Source organism: Tenebrio molitor, chromosome 4 (genome assembly GCF_963966145.1).
Source record: "Tenebrio molitor chromosome 4, icTenMoli1.1, whole genome shotgun sequence".
Lineage (NCBI taxonomy): Eukaryota > Metazoa > Arthropoda > Insecta > Coleoptera > Tenebrionidae > Tenebrio > Tenebrio molitor.
In genome coordinates, this window is record NC_091049.1 from 7,028,995 (window position 1) to 7,045,399 (window position 16,405).

Sequence of the window (16,405 nt, forward strand, 5' to 3'; positions counted from 1 at the left end):
CAGATGTAGACGAGATCGAAGATGATGCTTCAGACTTTTAACACCAACACAAGCGCGATTTTGCAGGGAATAACGATGACCTCACTTGCTCTCCGGACATGGGGAATATTTTGATCGCGATTTTTTATTGATTTCAGTCGTTTATTTTCAACGGAAAGTTACGTGTTGAACAAATCTGACAAATAGCAGCAAATGTAGACAAGATCGAAGATGATGCTTCACAATTTTAAGACTAACACAAGCACGATTTTGCAGGCAATAACGATACCTCACTTCCGGACATATCTTGATTGCGATTTTTTATTGATTTCATTCATTTATTTTCAACGGAAAGTTAAGCGTTGAACAAATCTAACAAACAACATTGAAACAATTTTTTTTCACAAACAACGGTTGACATGACGACGTCCTCCGCACACTTATTAATCATTCGGTTTTTTCGATGGCGTTGAAAAAAATTTATTTCAAAAAGATAACTGTGAACGAATCGTAGAGATATTACAAAAACTATTGTACAATACACGTCCGTTAGGGCCTTTACAGCCTCGCCAGTATTATTCGACTCGCTCTGCGAGCTCGTCTCACAAAATCTCTGGCTCGGCAGTAAAGGCTATCCTAACGGACTTCTACTGTAAAATTCTATAATTTAGGTAACATTGTGTTTTACAAGAGTCTGTTAGTTAATTGTATTTAAAAATTTTGCGCAATGTACCCACTCTTTTTTTCACTCTCGCGTAAATCACTTAGGTAATTAAAACCTATGATTGTAATATGTCGTCCACGCAAGATTTTACGATTTCTCAATTTAGCTCAGAAGACAGTGAATTTGTATCGACCAAGCAATTAAGCACCATTTTCCTGTAGCACATTTCGTAAATATTAGACTTGCATAATTTTCCTTTTATTTATGAACAACTTTTGCAACGATACAACTTATTTAGAAAACACTAAACGGATTAATGAAAAACTTAGTCACGGCGTGGAGTCATTCTTGATTCATCCTTCACCGAGGTCTTGTTCTTGAACCAAAATGCGATAAAGTCAAAATAAGTTTGAAGAACATTTGCAACGATAGCGAAGAGAAATATTTCACTTTTGTTGTATCCGTCTAAATAAGAAAGAACTATCAAAGCCAGGTTGCCATGTGTATGTTATTTGACGTAAAATTGACATAAAATCACTTCTTAGAAATATTGTAAATAATGAAGCAAAAAATTACAAAACTGATCACAATAATTCAAAATTATAAATATTATACAGGGTGGAACAAAATGATTGTCATTTAGTTAGCTGTGGTATTTTCAAATTTTCAAATTTTAAGGCACTAATAATTCCTACTTCCTTCGTAATATTATTGGTACTTGAACTTTCCATAATATTAGTAAGATTAGATCTGCATTGAGTTTGCCGCGATCTGCATCAATTCTGTACGCGTCGCCGTGCATTTCGTTTTCAATAGCATCGGACATGCTTCAGTTATTCTCTGAATATAACAAAGATTATCAAAACATAAATATCAAACGATTACAACTTACAACTGATTACTTATTAACACTGAAGGGCAATCTTGCGCTATTTTTGACATTTGACATCTGATCTGACATCCATGGACACGCTCACAGGCCCACAACGGGTGGCTCTTCTTTAACCACAGTGGAAGCGGTTAAATATTAGATAATAATTTCGTTATTTCGCTCTTTAGAGGCTTTATTTTAATGGAGAAAATTTATTAATTAAATATTTCGTGTACTAATTGATAAATGACAGATGCTTCAAATGACTTTACATTTGACTCGGTCGAGCCGCCTATGGACACTTCTACTCCTAGGACTTGAAGTATTTCTACTCCGCTCAGAAAAAAAAGCCACTTGAACCATTTCTATGGACATACAAAAAGGCGCGATTTTCGACTATCGCAATGACGTAACCGAAATTTTTTCGTGAAAAGAAGTGTAAATGATTAATTATGATTAATTAAAGTGTAAATGACCATAAGGCAGTGACTACGTGTGTGGTAAAGAGCAAGAGAGATAAGAGAGATGCAACGGTATTCCACAAGGTTTTGTATTGAGTCCATCAATGATATAAATATAAAATAAGCAGAATATAGCCTAAGGGAGTCCGATTCGGCTCAGGGACGCGAGGTGCGCAGGTTCGATTCCGACCCAGGGCGAAATTTAAAATCATAAAAAAAGGTTATATTCTGTCTGTGATTCGGAGGTCACGTTAAGCCATTGGTCCCGGTCTATTGAGTTGGTCATCATGCCCCTCATAGATTTGTAAACCAGTCCTAGACTGTGTAACAAATTTTTTTATTTGAATGATAACAATGATAAGCTGTTTGAATAATTAATTCCTTCTGTACTAATATTTCCAGTAACGGACCTGATAACAACTCACTCTTCTTAATTCTCGCCCCATTATCAATTTATTCAACACTGAATTAGACTGGTTTGACTAAGAAATCTATAAACAAACACCAGAATTTTGTGTCACACAAGGATCTATCTCAGGTCCATCCAAACCCATCCAAATCATAACTGTTTGGAAGTATTCATGTTGTGTTTTTCAGTAGTTCACGCAATTGCATAGAAAAGGCAAATGACTGTTTTTAACCAAATGTCAAGGGGACGTTGTTAGAAACAATTACCTGCAAAAAGTTATCGTTAGCGTTAGTCACCACGATGTCGAGCTCCCTTTACGTTGTGTTTTACATCATCACTTGCGTTTCTAGTGAAAGTTCTTTAGGATGTACTAAAACTCGGATCAATCAAGTGGAGTACTCAATTTTTACCAATAATTCTGAAACTTTTCAAATGAGAACTGGCAATATCCTAAGAATTGGAAATAATGTCCTAATTGTGGATGTTGATCTTGGGAACAATGCAATCCTCTACAGCAAGATCTTCGATAAGCTTCATAATCTCATGTCTGTCTCCATCCACACCACAAACGTGGTCGAAGTCGAAACAAATTTTTTGCAAGGTAAGGGACTGGACAGTCGTCTTGAGATTCACGATGGAAAATTTCAAACTATAAAGAAACGCACTTTTTGCAATCTAGAAATCACGTTCTTGTCCTTATTTAGTAACAAAATTACGACAATAGAAGAAGAAGCTTTCCTTAACTTGTCACAACTCAAAATCCTCATCCTGGAGAGAAATCAACTGAAAGAACTGAATCCGCAGAGTTTTGTCGGCTTGCCACAGCTGCACCACTTCAGTGCTGCAGGAAACGTGATTTCGAAACTCCAAAAGAATGTTTTTGAGTTTCTTGAAAACAAAAAAGCTTTCATTGATTTAAGTAGATAGTAACTGCATAGATACTGTCGACAAGGGAGCTTTCGACGGGTCGAACGCTACAAATGTCATGTTAATTCTGACGAATAATAGAATTGAATTCCTTCCTCCAGAAATATTACAACATCATCGTGTGGTCAGATTCGACCGGTCCAACAGTAGAATCTCGAAGATCTTTCGGGAATATTTTGAGGTAGATTTTAACTTGACATTTCTGAATCTCGACTGCAATCCATTGGACGAAAAAACTTTGCAAGCGCTTTTCTATTGGAAAACTGGAAACAATCTTTCCGCGACATGGTTTCCCTGTTCTTCTAGTCACGAACCCCATAGCACGTACTGTCACCCAATTTTTATTGCACTGGTGTTGATTTCATATTGGCCAATCTAATTTCTTTTTGTAGTTACACACCTTATTTAATTACCCAAGAGTTGGACAACATTTTCTATTTGGACTACGATATAGGGTATTCCTCAAGGGTCAGTCATAGGTCTCATTAATTGTATTCAAAAATTTTGCATGACGTATTCTCTTTCCTTTTAGTTCTGATGCATAAAGTGTGCAAGTAGTTCATGTCCTTGCTTGCAGGTAGTAGCTTCTCCACGCAAGAATTCTCACAAGCAAGTGAATTTGTATCGATCAAGTAACTAAGTACCATTTTACTGCAATAAATTTTATCCTTGTCAGAAAACAACACCGAAACATTTCTAGCTTTTTTCTTTAAACTCTGAAACTACAACTCCACGTAATTTATTCCTTCATTAACCTGTTTATGAAAATTGTACGTGTGATGGAAAGTGAGAATGAGTTTACAGATCAATGTGGAGTAATTGTTGAAGAAAATAAAGAAAACAAACAAAACAAAAAGAAAAAGAATTGTATAGTGCCATCGCGAATATTATTCCCGCATAGTTCTGTTTGGCGTTTCACAAACTTGTAATGTCACAAGAATCTATCACTCCACAGTTGTGAAGAAATTTTATTAATGTATATTCCAACTTTGGCACCACAAGCTGTTAGATATCGCAACTAGAAACTTTCCTTAATGTTTCCTCGATTTGTCGTAACTGTTTTGGAGAATTACCATTGCGGAGGTGGACAATTTCGTAATGGCTTCGCCTAGTCCCACTGCGTGTTGGACTCTCCGGACAACAACCATGTTGAGCCGCTCCTTTTTACTTCACTTATTGTGTAGCGCTGTTCTCGAAACAAATCCAGAATGTGATGAGACAAGCCTAAGGGCATTTGTGGCATTTAACGGCACCGACAACCTCCAAATCAACAAAAGGACAATCACCTCGACACTGAATAGTGGAAGGATCGATGTAGACTTGAGGGACAACACAGCCCTCTGCAACAGAATGTTCGATGATTTGCATCACCCCAACTCGCTCACTCTTTTGGTAACGAATATTATCAAAATTGAACTGGAGCTTCTAGAAGGCAAACGATTGGTCGACTCTCCGAAAATCAGAAATGGACAAATAGAAGCTATGGTCGAGAATTTCCAAGTGAGAGTCTTGGGTGTTTGCCGAATTGTCACAATCGAGGGCGAAAATTTTGCCAACGTGTCAAGACTTGAGAGTCTGGATTTGTCGAGGAACAATTTGATCCAACTGGTTCACTAGAGTTTTGTTGGTTTGACCCAACTGCCCAAAATTCCAAGTGAACAGTGAGAGAATTTTAAAACTTTAAAGATACTGTTTTTAGTTTTTGGAACCAAACAACTCCTTTCTTAATTTAGTGGACAATATAAAAATTTTGGATGGAGTAGCTCTCAGTGGATCGACAACTGAACCTGTCACGTTGATCCTAACGGAAAACAAGATCCAGAACCGTACTGAAACACTTTTCCAAAAGCGTCGCTTCTTTAAAATCGAACTCTTGAACATATTTTACATCTCTCGCGACTTTTTTGGAGATAAACATGGCGGTAAATTTCGGGATGTAGGGCTGGATCCATTCAAGGACACTCTAGAGATGCCTCATACTTGGTCCACTCAAAACAATAACTCCCTGACTCAATTTGTACGCGTCGTATCTATCCCAATAACGAGTACTTTTTCATCGTTTCTGTAGCACTAGTTTTGGAGCAGGTTGTCTGATTTTGGTTCTGCTTCTATAGTCCTTGTTAACGTGTGTATCTGGCAGAATGGGCGACGAATTCTTACACGCTATTGATTTCCTGAGTTGTAATTGGCATCCACTTTGTCTGAATATTAGGATTCACTTCGTCCAACTTCGGCAACAATTACAGAGCTCAACATTACCAGCCTATTAAGGATTTTATGTCGACATTACCTACGCACAATTTACATATTTAATCCTCAATGATCTTTAATGTTGCGTTCTTTATTGGTCCAATAAAATATTAGCGCTGGTGTGGTAGTAAATTTTAAGTAAATTTATTGTGATAATGTAGGTAACAGGGTGCACCCTAAAATGTTCTCTTTCTCTTTGTTTCTTCTTTATTTAAGTGAAAACTATGACATTTATATCTTAGTCACTTTTATAATACCATCAAATTAATTTAAATGTTTCACATATGTGTGAAGCACAGAGGTCGTAGCAGTTTACCTTGCTTTACACCGCATCATTTTTGAACAGTGAAAAGAATTTAACTGTAATTCTTATTAAGTATTTGCAGTACTAACAACTGCTTTTCCAATTTAGACCGTTCTGGACAAATCAAATATTTCGGTTTAATGGTTTATACAGGTGTCTCAGAACTGCCTCCCCAGAGAAAAAAGGGCGTAGGTATTTGCGTAAATATGATAATCTGCATTTTAATGTAAAAAAATTCTATCTCAAGCGATAATCGAGAAAAGGCATCCTAAACTTGACCAATCGCGATCAAAGTAGGATAAGACGCAATTCTGCGTGTCCGGGGTTTCGAATTTCGAATTTTGTTGCGATATTAGATGTATCTGGAGTTCTCCGAGAATCTATTTTACGAGTATGTAGTAGAAAAGTATATGGAACGGTTTTCCACAAGGTTTTATCGTGAGACCACGTACAATATCAAATGTAGTTTTTAACTAAGTAGTTGGTACACATTTTCAACCGTAACTATTCTCATCCTTAGTAAATGATATTGGTTAATAAGTTTAGTGATTAATTTATCCCTCTATAAAAATCCTAATTTCTGAGTCTTTGAAGACTTCGACAACCAAAAATTTTTTTTATAGTCCAGCACAATTTCTTGGAATTGTTCCAACAATGTACATTTGTTTCTTTTATTTTTGTTAAAATATCAAAGATTTTTATTTCACTTACTTTAAACATTAATGCAACCAAATTACCACTTTCCAGTGCAATTAACTCTCTAAAATTTTATGGGTCTAATAAAGACATTTGTGAAATTTCATAGCTGAACAGTTGTATCATTACCACCCATTTCGTAAACACTATACTCGGATAATTTTCCTTTTCTTTGTGAACAACTTTTGCAATGTTTTGTTTGTCACGACGTGGAGCCTTCCTCGGTTCATCCTAAATTTTTGCATTCTCCTCGGACCAAGTTTCGAACGTAATAAAATCAAGATAAGTTTGATGAAACGACAGGATCGAAGACAAATCGCCAATCGTAATTTTAGTTCTAGTTTCTAAAAAATCACGAGTAAAATATCGATATTCTTCTATATTATAATATAACAATTTGGAAATACGTATTCATCTTTTGTTTTTCTATCGTTCATGTTAGAACAGGTAAATTACTGCTTTTACCAAAAGGTCAAGGAAACGCTGTTAGAAACACTTACCATGCAAAATGATATCGTTAACAACTATCGTTAGTCACCACGATGTCGCGCTCCATTTACGTTGTGTTTTACCTCATCTCTTGCGTCTCTACTGAAAGTTCTTCAGGATGTAGTAAAGCTCAGAGCAATCAAGTGGAGTACAAAATTTTCAACAACAATTCTGACACTTTTCAAATGAGAACTAGCAATATGATAAGAACGGAATATAATACCGAAAAGGTGTCTGTCTTTATCCGGGCCACGAACGTGGTCGAAATCGAAACGAATTTTTTGCAAGGTAAGGGACTGGACAGTCGTCTTGAGATTCACGATGGAAAAATACAAACAATAAAGAAACACACTTTCCACGATCTCGAAATCACGTCTTTGTCCTTATTCGGTAACAAAATTACGACAATAGAAGAAGAAGCTTTCGCTAACTTATCACGGCTCAAAACCATAAATCTGAATAGAAATCAACTGAAAGAACTGAATCCGCGGAGTTTCATCGGCTTGCCACAGCTGGATGACTTCAGAGCCACCGAAAATGTGATTTCGAATCTCCAAAAGAATGTTTTTGAGTTCCTGGAGAACAAAAAAGCTTTCATTGATTTAAGTCGCAACTGCATAGAAGTTGTCGACAAGGGAGCTTTCGGCGGGTCCAACGCTACAACTGTCACTATGTATCTGAGAATTAATAGAATTGAATTCATTCCTCCAGAAATATGTCAACATCATCGTTTTGTCAAAATCGACGTATGCAACAATCGCATCTCGAAAATCTCTCCGGAATTTTTTGAGGAAGATTTTAACATCACATTTCTGAATACCGACTGCAATCCGTTAGACGAAAACACTTTGCAAGCGCTTTTTGACTTGAGAAATCAAAATAATTTTTTCGAGAGATTATATCCCTGTTGTTTTGGTCAGGGATCCGGTAATACGTATCGTCACCAGGTATGTGTTGCATTGACAGTTCTCTTGATTTCATGTTGGTTAATCTAATTTCTCTTTGTAGTCATGCACTTCATTCTATTACTCAAGAGTAGAATAAAAATTGAATCATGTAACATATGATTGTAATATCTCGTCCACGCAAGATTTTACGATTTCTCAATTTAGCTCAGAAGACAGCAATTAAGCACCATTTTCCTGTAGCACTATTATTATACAATAAATTTTATAATTATCAATAAGTACTGTTACGACCTAAAAGTCCGGCCACAAAACTCGACTCTGGTGGTATCCAGATGTTTCTGGTGGTTCCGTGGGGCCGAATGGCGAGTCTGAGGGACCGCGCAGTTTTGCTCTTGGCAGGTGTTTCGGCAGCCTAGTGAGAAGCTCAGTGGGAGACGGGTTCTCCTCCTCTCTGGGTGATGCGGTGTTCCGAGGGGGATGCAACGAGGGGGTGGCATTTGGAATGGAAAAATACAAACAATAAAAAAACGCTCTTTTCACAAATCTCGAAATCACGTCCTTGTCCTTATCTGGTAACAAAATTACGACAATAGAAGAAAAAGCTTTCGTTAACTTGTCACAGCTCAAAACCCTGGATAGAAATCAAGTGAAAGAACTGAATCCTCGGAGTTCTGTTGGCTTGTCACAGCTGGACAACTTCAGAGTTTTCAGAAACGTGATTTCGAAACTCCAAAAGAATATTTTTGAGTTTCTGGAAAACAACAGTCAGTGAATTTGTATCGATCAAGCAACTGAACCATTTTCTTGTAGCACCATTATTAAACAATAAATTTGATAACTATCTATCAATAAGTACAGAATGATATGCACGGTAAAAAAACAAGCTGAATTAATAGATATGCAACGATATCCCGCAAGGTTTTGTCTTGAGCTAACCAATAATAGTGAATAAGCTTCTTGAATAATTAATTCCTTCAATCAATATCAGCGTGTCTTATTATTTCCAGTCATGGGTCTGAGAGCAACACACCCTTTTTACTTTTCACGCCATTATCAATTATACTGAATTATTAGTGTAATTAGGAAATGTCTAAAGGAACACAAAGATTTTAGAAAAGTGTCACGTGAGGATCTCTCTGAGTTCATTAAAGGTCATTTCCACATTACTTTCATCACCGTTTGACTTAGAGGGTTTACGATAAAAACTATAAGTTCTAAAATGCAACGTCATTGAAACCCTACATGAAGAAATTTTCACCGAAATGATTTTTTTTTTCACTACTAGTCTCAGAAGGCGTCATTATTGACTCTCGAACCGACCCCAGAAGTAGAATTTCTCTCCCAAGGTTAATAATAATTTTCATTATTAACCAAGGTCAATAATGAACAGCCGTCACCTAGCAACGAAAGATTTTCTTTGATTTTATTGGTTAACGTAGACAGACGATTTTCAATTTTCATAGCAACCGTTGAAAAATGAGAACTCGGATCGTCGCATCGGACAAACAAATTTAATTAATAATTATTATTAGAAAGGGTTTTAACGGATCTAGTAGTGAAAAAAATAGTATATAAACCACGCTAGAGAAGACAATTTTAAGCCTCGCTTCTTTATTCCCCTCGAAGCTACCTCGGCTTAAAAAAATGTCTTCTCTACCTTGGTGTATAATATACTATTTGACTCGTCAATTAATAAGATCAAAATCTTGTCTGCAGGAATTCGTAAAAAGACTAGATTTTCGAATGTTGATTTATCAGATAACAACTTTCTTTTCTTCTGGAGTTTTCGAAGATTTGCAGGCCCAGAATTTAAATTTGAGATTTAATACTCTGGAAATTTGGACAACTGAAAACGATGTTTCCTTGACATAAACTGCTCTAAACTGAATAGGGATATTGACCTAACATGTAAGTACAGGGTCATTATAAATGATTGTCCCATTGCAGTAGGGGTTGGTGGCGTAGTTGAATGTGCCGCAAGCCTCATAACATGAGTGAGACTAGTATCGCCGATAGGTGGCGATACTGGCGATAGTGGAAATCTGTCTACTAGTTTGTCTAACGTTGCGAGGCTTACGGCACATCCAAAATTTGTGTGGTTTTCAACGCCAACTGCAATGGGACAATCCTTTTTCATTTATAATGAGTAATGACCATGTATAATCTGTTTCAAAACCAAAAATCCACCAACATTGCATTCTACCTCGAAAATACAACCGACAACGTTGCCAACTTTTGTTTTTAGTGTGTTTGTTTGCAAGTGTCAGAAAAAAAAATGAAGTTATTAAAGAAAACTGTTGATAGTCGTTTTGGTCGAAGTTCAGCGTTTTTTTTTTAATAATAATTTTGTTATTTCACTCAAAAGGTATGGTACTATGGCGGACAATAAATTTAGGCCGGCAAATTTCTGACATTTCAAAAAAGTCAATGCAAGCGACCATTTATTGTCATTATGACTGATGTGCCAGTTTGTCAAACTGAAGGTTTTCAAGCTGTTTGGCGTTTCCTTCGCCCTTTTCGTAACTTACAGATCATGACGCACTAGCATAACTGATTTGTAGTAGCACTTCTCTCTGGTGCACGCTTTTTTTCCCAATTTTAATTTTGATTATCGCTGTCACGATGACAAGAATGACAAAAATCGAAAATGGGGTTAGTTGAACATAATGCCAGCTTCACATTTTGATGTCAAGCCAATGACAGGCCGGCCTAAATTTATTGTCCGCCATAGTACGGTAGCCATAATTATAATAGCTACAACTATATGGTTGTAGTTGTGATATTTGTGACAAACACAAAAATTTAACTTATTCCAGGGATATCTTTTTTCTGCCAACATAATTCGGTGGATTGACAGCTAGACTTATCAATATAAACTTGCAGTCAAACGAGCTTGGTTTTTGCAAATAGATATTTTCAACCTATTTACAGCGTTCTTGTGGGAATGTCTTTAAGAGCGAATATTTGCTCATTTGTCTGATGTAATTATCGAAGAATCTCTTATTGTCTTTGTTTTTGACAAAGTATTCTAAAAGTCTTGTTTCGCTTTTATCAATTATCATTCCGAATATTACAAACTCTGTAGCTAGGGTACAACTTAAGTGTCACAAAAAAATCTTTACTAGCTGTAAAGAAGACCAAACTTGTAGTTAGAATTACCAAACTTCTGAAACTTGAAAGTTGAACAGGTGTAACGTTACCACATGTTTCGAAAACACCAAATTACGAATTGATTCGAACAATGTAGCTTTTTTTGTCAAACAAGTAAGATAAGTTGCTGTGTTGGGTAGTTTTAGGAGAAACTTGGTTTGTCACAATGTTCAGCCGTCTGTGGTTTCTCCTTTGTTTAAGTTCTTCTGTAATTCTTGAACAAAATTTCCAGTGTGATCAAATCAAGATAAGTTCGATGGAGTACATGACGATGACACGCAACAACAGTGTTGAACACAAGACAGATAAAATCGTAACTACAACAACAGACACCAAAACGATTACTGTAATTTCAACGGGACAGAATCGAGTGTTGTGCAACAAAATGTTTGAGGCATTTTTTAATGTGGATTCGTTGGGAATTTTTGCTACAAGTGTGGTCGAAATAGAAACGAAATTTTTGCAAGGCCAAAACCTGGACGACGGTCTCTACATAAACCAAGGCAAAATTAAAACTATCAGAAAGCAAACATTCGTTGATCTTCCAATAAGGGAGTTGCGGCTGACGGCGAACAAGATAGCAACGATTGAAGAACAAGCTTTTGTTAATCTATCGCGTCTCGAAAGAATCAGTTTGGCACAAAATCAATTAACGGAGTTGGATCCGAGCAGTTTTGTTGATTTACCACGCTTCAGAGATTTTACTGTAGGTATAAACAAGATTTCACAACTGCAAAAGAACGTTTTTCAGTTTTTGAAAACGAAAAACATTTCTATTGACTTGGGCCTCAACCGTATCGAAACCCTGAACCGAGAAGTTTTCGGTGGACTGGCAGCTGAAGTTGTGGACATAGACTTGCATTTAAACAAACTTAACTTTCTACCTACAGATGTTTTCAAAGGGCGTCAATTCTTTAAAATCGATTTGTCTCAGAATGATATCTCACATATCTCTCCTGAATTTTTTGATGATCTTCAAGTTCAGCATCTAGACCTCAGCTTTAATCGTTTAGACAATAAAAGCTTGGACTTATTGGAGGCTTGGGCAACTGAGACAAATGTTTCGTTGGAATATTTCCAACGTACTTCACAACGTTCTTGTGGAAGTTGCTTCAAGAGCGTACATTTTCACATATTGTTTGTACTAATTATCAAAGCTTTTCTGATTGTATTTGTTTTTGACTAATTGTTCTAAGAGTCTTGTTTTGTTTTACTTTGACAACGTGATTTTGAAGTTTGCGCAAAATTTTAAATACTGATCACTAAACGAATGTTGAGTAACTTCCACTGTAGACTTGGAGATTCCCCACTTGCTTAAAACTAGATATGAGGTGACAGATGTATCTGGAGTTCTCCAAGAATTCCTCAAGGAATCACACATACTCTTTTAATTAACTATTTTATGTGGTAGAGAAAGTACATGCAACGGTTTTCCGCAAGGTTTCATCTTGAGACCATCACGTACAATATGAAATGTATTTTTTAATTAAGCAGTCGGTACACATTTTCAACTCTAACTACTGTTATCCTTAATAAATGATATTAGTTAATAAGTTTAGTGATTAATTTATTCCTGTGTAAAAATGCGAATTTCTGAAATTTTGAAGACTTCGACAATCAAAACAATTGTTTTTACAAATTGAGGTTTTCCTAAAAAAAATCTTGGAATTGTTCCAATAATAAACATTTGATCTTTTCTTTTTTTTTTCTAAAAAATCAAGCATTTTTAATTCATTTATTTTAAACCTTAATGCAACCAATTTATCACTTTCCATTACAGTTAATTCTCTAGATGTTGTATGGGTCTAATAAAACCATTTGTTATGGTTTATTCATCCAACTTTTAATAAAGATTACGAAATTTGTGAAACTTTAACACTGAATAGTCGTATCATTACCATAAATTTCGTAAACACTAGACTCGGTTAATTTTCCGTTTCTTAATGAACAACTTCTGTAATACCTAGTTTATCACGACCTGGAGCTTTCCTCGGTTCATCTTTTGCCTAAATTCTTGTGTTCTTCTCGAATCAAATTTCAAACGTAACAGAATCAAGATAAGTGTGATGGGGTACATGGTTAGACGAAACCACAGGATTGAAGACAAATCGCCAATCGTGACTTTAATTCTCGCTCCTAAAAATCTCCAGTAAAATATCGTTTTTCTCATTTATTTGCTTCGTCGGGCTCATTATCACTAGTGAAATAGTTTGTATATGGCATTGTAGTAGATAAAAACAACTTGAAGCTTTCCAAAATAATTACAAATTAAGTTATATTGCTATATTAACCGTATTGTCAAACTTCATTTGCTGCTCAAGCAAATGCAACATTGTTGTTAACATGACAATATGACAATTGACAACAAATTAATTCAACGCAGCTCACACTTTCCCATTGACTTGCGGTATCGTTCATTTACTTTTAAAAGGATCGTTGTGTTGGGCAACTTTTTGCCAATTCTTTGTTAACTAATTCTAGAAGTAGTGGCTTGCTAAATTACAAACCTAACCATCAGTTTGTTAGTTAACACCCATTCGTGAAGGGTGAAAAAATAAACAACTCTTTCTCTTTGGCTCCCTCTTCTTTAAATAACTGGGAAATCTATAAACAAACATAGAAATTTTGTGTCACGCAAGGATCTATCTCAGGTCCAGTACTAACCCATCCTAATGATAAGAGTTTGTAAGTATTCATATTGTGTTTTTCAGTCGTTCACGCTATTGCATAGAAAAGATAAATGACTGCTTTTAATGAAATGTCAAGGGGACGTTGTTAATGTTGTTAGAAACAATTACCATGCAAAAAGTTTTCGTTAGCAACCACCGTTAGTCACCACAATGTCTTCATAAGTCCACTAGTCTTTTATAGACCTCATATCTTTAGTTAAATTTATTGATTATAATATAATTTAAACTAAATTAAATCTATTCAGGGCAAGTTGTTCAACACCCCGAAAGTGTTGCTTGAGACATTTTAATTTTTTTTTTAAATTTAAATCTCGTAAGATTACATTTAATACGGGGCTATTATCAATGTTTCTAACATCTAGTTGGCGGAGCGGCACTCCTACTCGTTGAGCATAGCGCACTGCCACCTACGATGTTAGAATTAGTAAATTATTATACGAGTTTTATAAGACCCTTGATTATGACACGAGTTGGTTGGGACACGACGAACGCAGTGAGGAGTGCTCCAAAAGAACGAGTGTCACAGTGCGTCTTATAAATACAATTTTTTCTACTTTGGTCGCATTAATTTGATAAAAACTCAAAAATCTAGTTATGAAATAATCTAGGGACTTTTGTGTGACTTGAGTTATGGTGGTATTTCTGTGAAATTTATGTCAAATATTTTAATTGAGTAACACACTCTTCTTACTCCTCGCCTGAATTAGACTACTTTGACTAGGCTCTCTATAAACCGACACAAGAATTTGGAAAAAGTGTCACGCAAGGATCTATCTCAGGTCCACCACTAAACTATCAAAATTCGAACAGTTTGGAAAAGTTTTTTCCTATTGGTTTTCTATCGCTCACCCGATTGCATTACGATGATAGAAATGAAAAAGCATATTACTGTTACGAAAATCACCAGGTGATGTGCCAAAAACAACTACCGTGCTAAAAGGTATGGTTGGCAACCATCGTCAGTCACCACCAATGGAGTCTCGAGCTCCATTTACGTTTTTTCAATTCACAATCAAGAGAATTTGTATCGATCAAGCAACCATTTTCCTGTAATGATATTATTAAGCAATAAACTTAAATCTTGTTGGAAAACAACACCGAAACATTTCTTCTTTTTTCTTTAACCTCAAATGTCTGCTCCACTTAATTTATTCCTTCGTTAACCTATTTGTTAAACTTGTACTTTTGATGGAGAGTGAGAGTGAGCTTACAAATCAATGTGGAGTAATTAGTATTAAAGAAAACTTCAAATTGTAAAGTGCCTTTACGATTATTATTCCCGCCCAGATCTGTTAGGTGTCTGTGATTATTAACAAATAAATATTAATGGAAAAAAAATATTGTCAAAGTGACGAAAATTTCTTTACCTTATCGGACAGCTATTTCTTTTGATTTTTTGTTTATCGCGATATATTTTTTCAAAAATATCTGTAGTTTCAAAAACCTATAGTCCCACAGGAATCTATCACGGCTCAACCCCCCCCCCCCCTTTTAAGAGTAGTGAAGAAATGTTCTTAATGCATTCTTAATTTTGGCACCACAAGCTATTAGCTATCACAACTAGAAACTTTCCTTAACCTTTCCTCGATTTGTCGTAACTGTTTTGGAGAATTACCATTGCGGAGGCGAACAATTTCGTAATGGCTTCGCCTAGTCCCACTGCGTGTTGGACTCTCCGGACAACAATCATGTTGAACCGCTCCTTTTTACTTCACTTATTGTGTTGCGCTTTTTCCGAAAGAAATCCAAAATGTGATGAGATCCAGACAAGCCTAAGGGAATTTGTGGCTTTTAACGGCACCGACAACCTCCAAGTCAACAAAAGGACAATCACCTCAACATCAAACAGTGCACGGATTGACATAAACTTGAAGGACAACACAGCCCTTTGCAACAGAATGTTCGACGATTTGCATCACCCCAACTCGCTTACTCTCTTGGTAACGAATATTATCAAAATTGAACTGGAGTTTCTAGAAGGCAAACGATTGGTCGACTCTCCGCAAATCAGAAATGGACAAATAGAAGCTATGGTCGAGAATTTCCAGGTGAGAGTCTTGGGTGTTTGCCGAATTGTCACAATGGAGGGCGAAAATTTTGCCAACGTGTCAAGACTTGAGAGTCTGGATTTGTCGAGGAACAATTTGATCCAACTGGTTCACCAGAGTTTTGTTGGTTCGACCCAATTGCCCAAACTTTCTGGTGAACAGTGAGAAAATGTTAAAATTGCAAAGATACTGTTTTCAGTTTTTGGAACCAAACAACACCTTTCTTAACTTGATGGTCAATATAAAATTTCTGGATGGAGAAGCTTTCAGTGGATCGACAACTGAACCTGTCATGTTGATCCTCACAGAAAATAAGATCCAGAACCGTACTGAAACACTTTTCCAAAAGCGTCGTTTATTCAGACTGAAACTCTTGAACATTTTTTACATCTCTCCCGACTTTTTTGGAGAGAAACTGGGCAGTAAATTTCTGGATGTGAGGCAAGATCCATTCAAGGACACTCTGGACACTTGGTTCATCCAAAACAACAACTCTCTGAAGTACTCCATTTGTTCGCATCGTATTTATCCCAATAACGAGTACTTTTTCATCGTTTTT

At 36.2% G+C, this 16,405-nt stretch overlaps 2 protein-coding genes across 4 annotated transcripts in view; both read left to right on the forward strand.

Annotated features, from left to right (window-relative positions):
- Syt7 (Synaptotagmin 7) overlaps nt 1-16,405 on the forward strand; it is a 313,595-nt gene that overhangs the window by 206,506 nt on the left and 90,684 nt on the right. The gene's annotated exons all lie outside the window — the stretch shown is intronic.
- LOC138130004 (decorin-like) lies at nt 6,988-8,157 on the forward strand. Its single transcript, XM_069046357.1, has one exon. It carries the CDS (start codon nt 7,104-7,106, stop codon nt 8,043-8,045), a length of 942 nt encoding a protein of 313 aa, XP_068902458.1. The 5' UTR covers nt 6,988-7,103; the 3' UTR covers nt 8,046-8,157.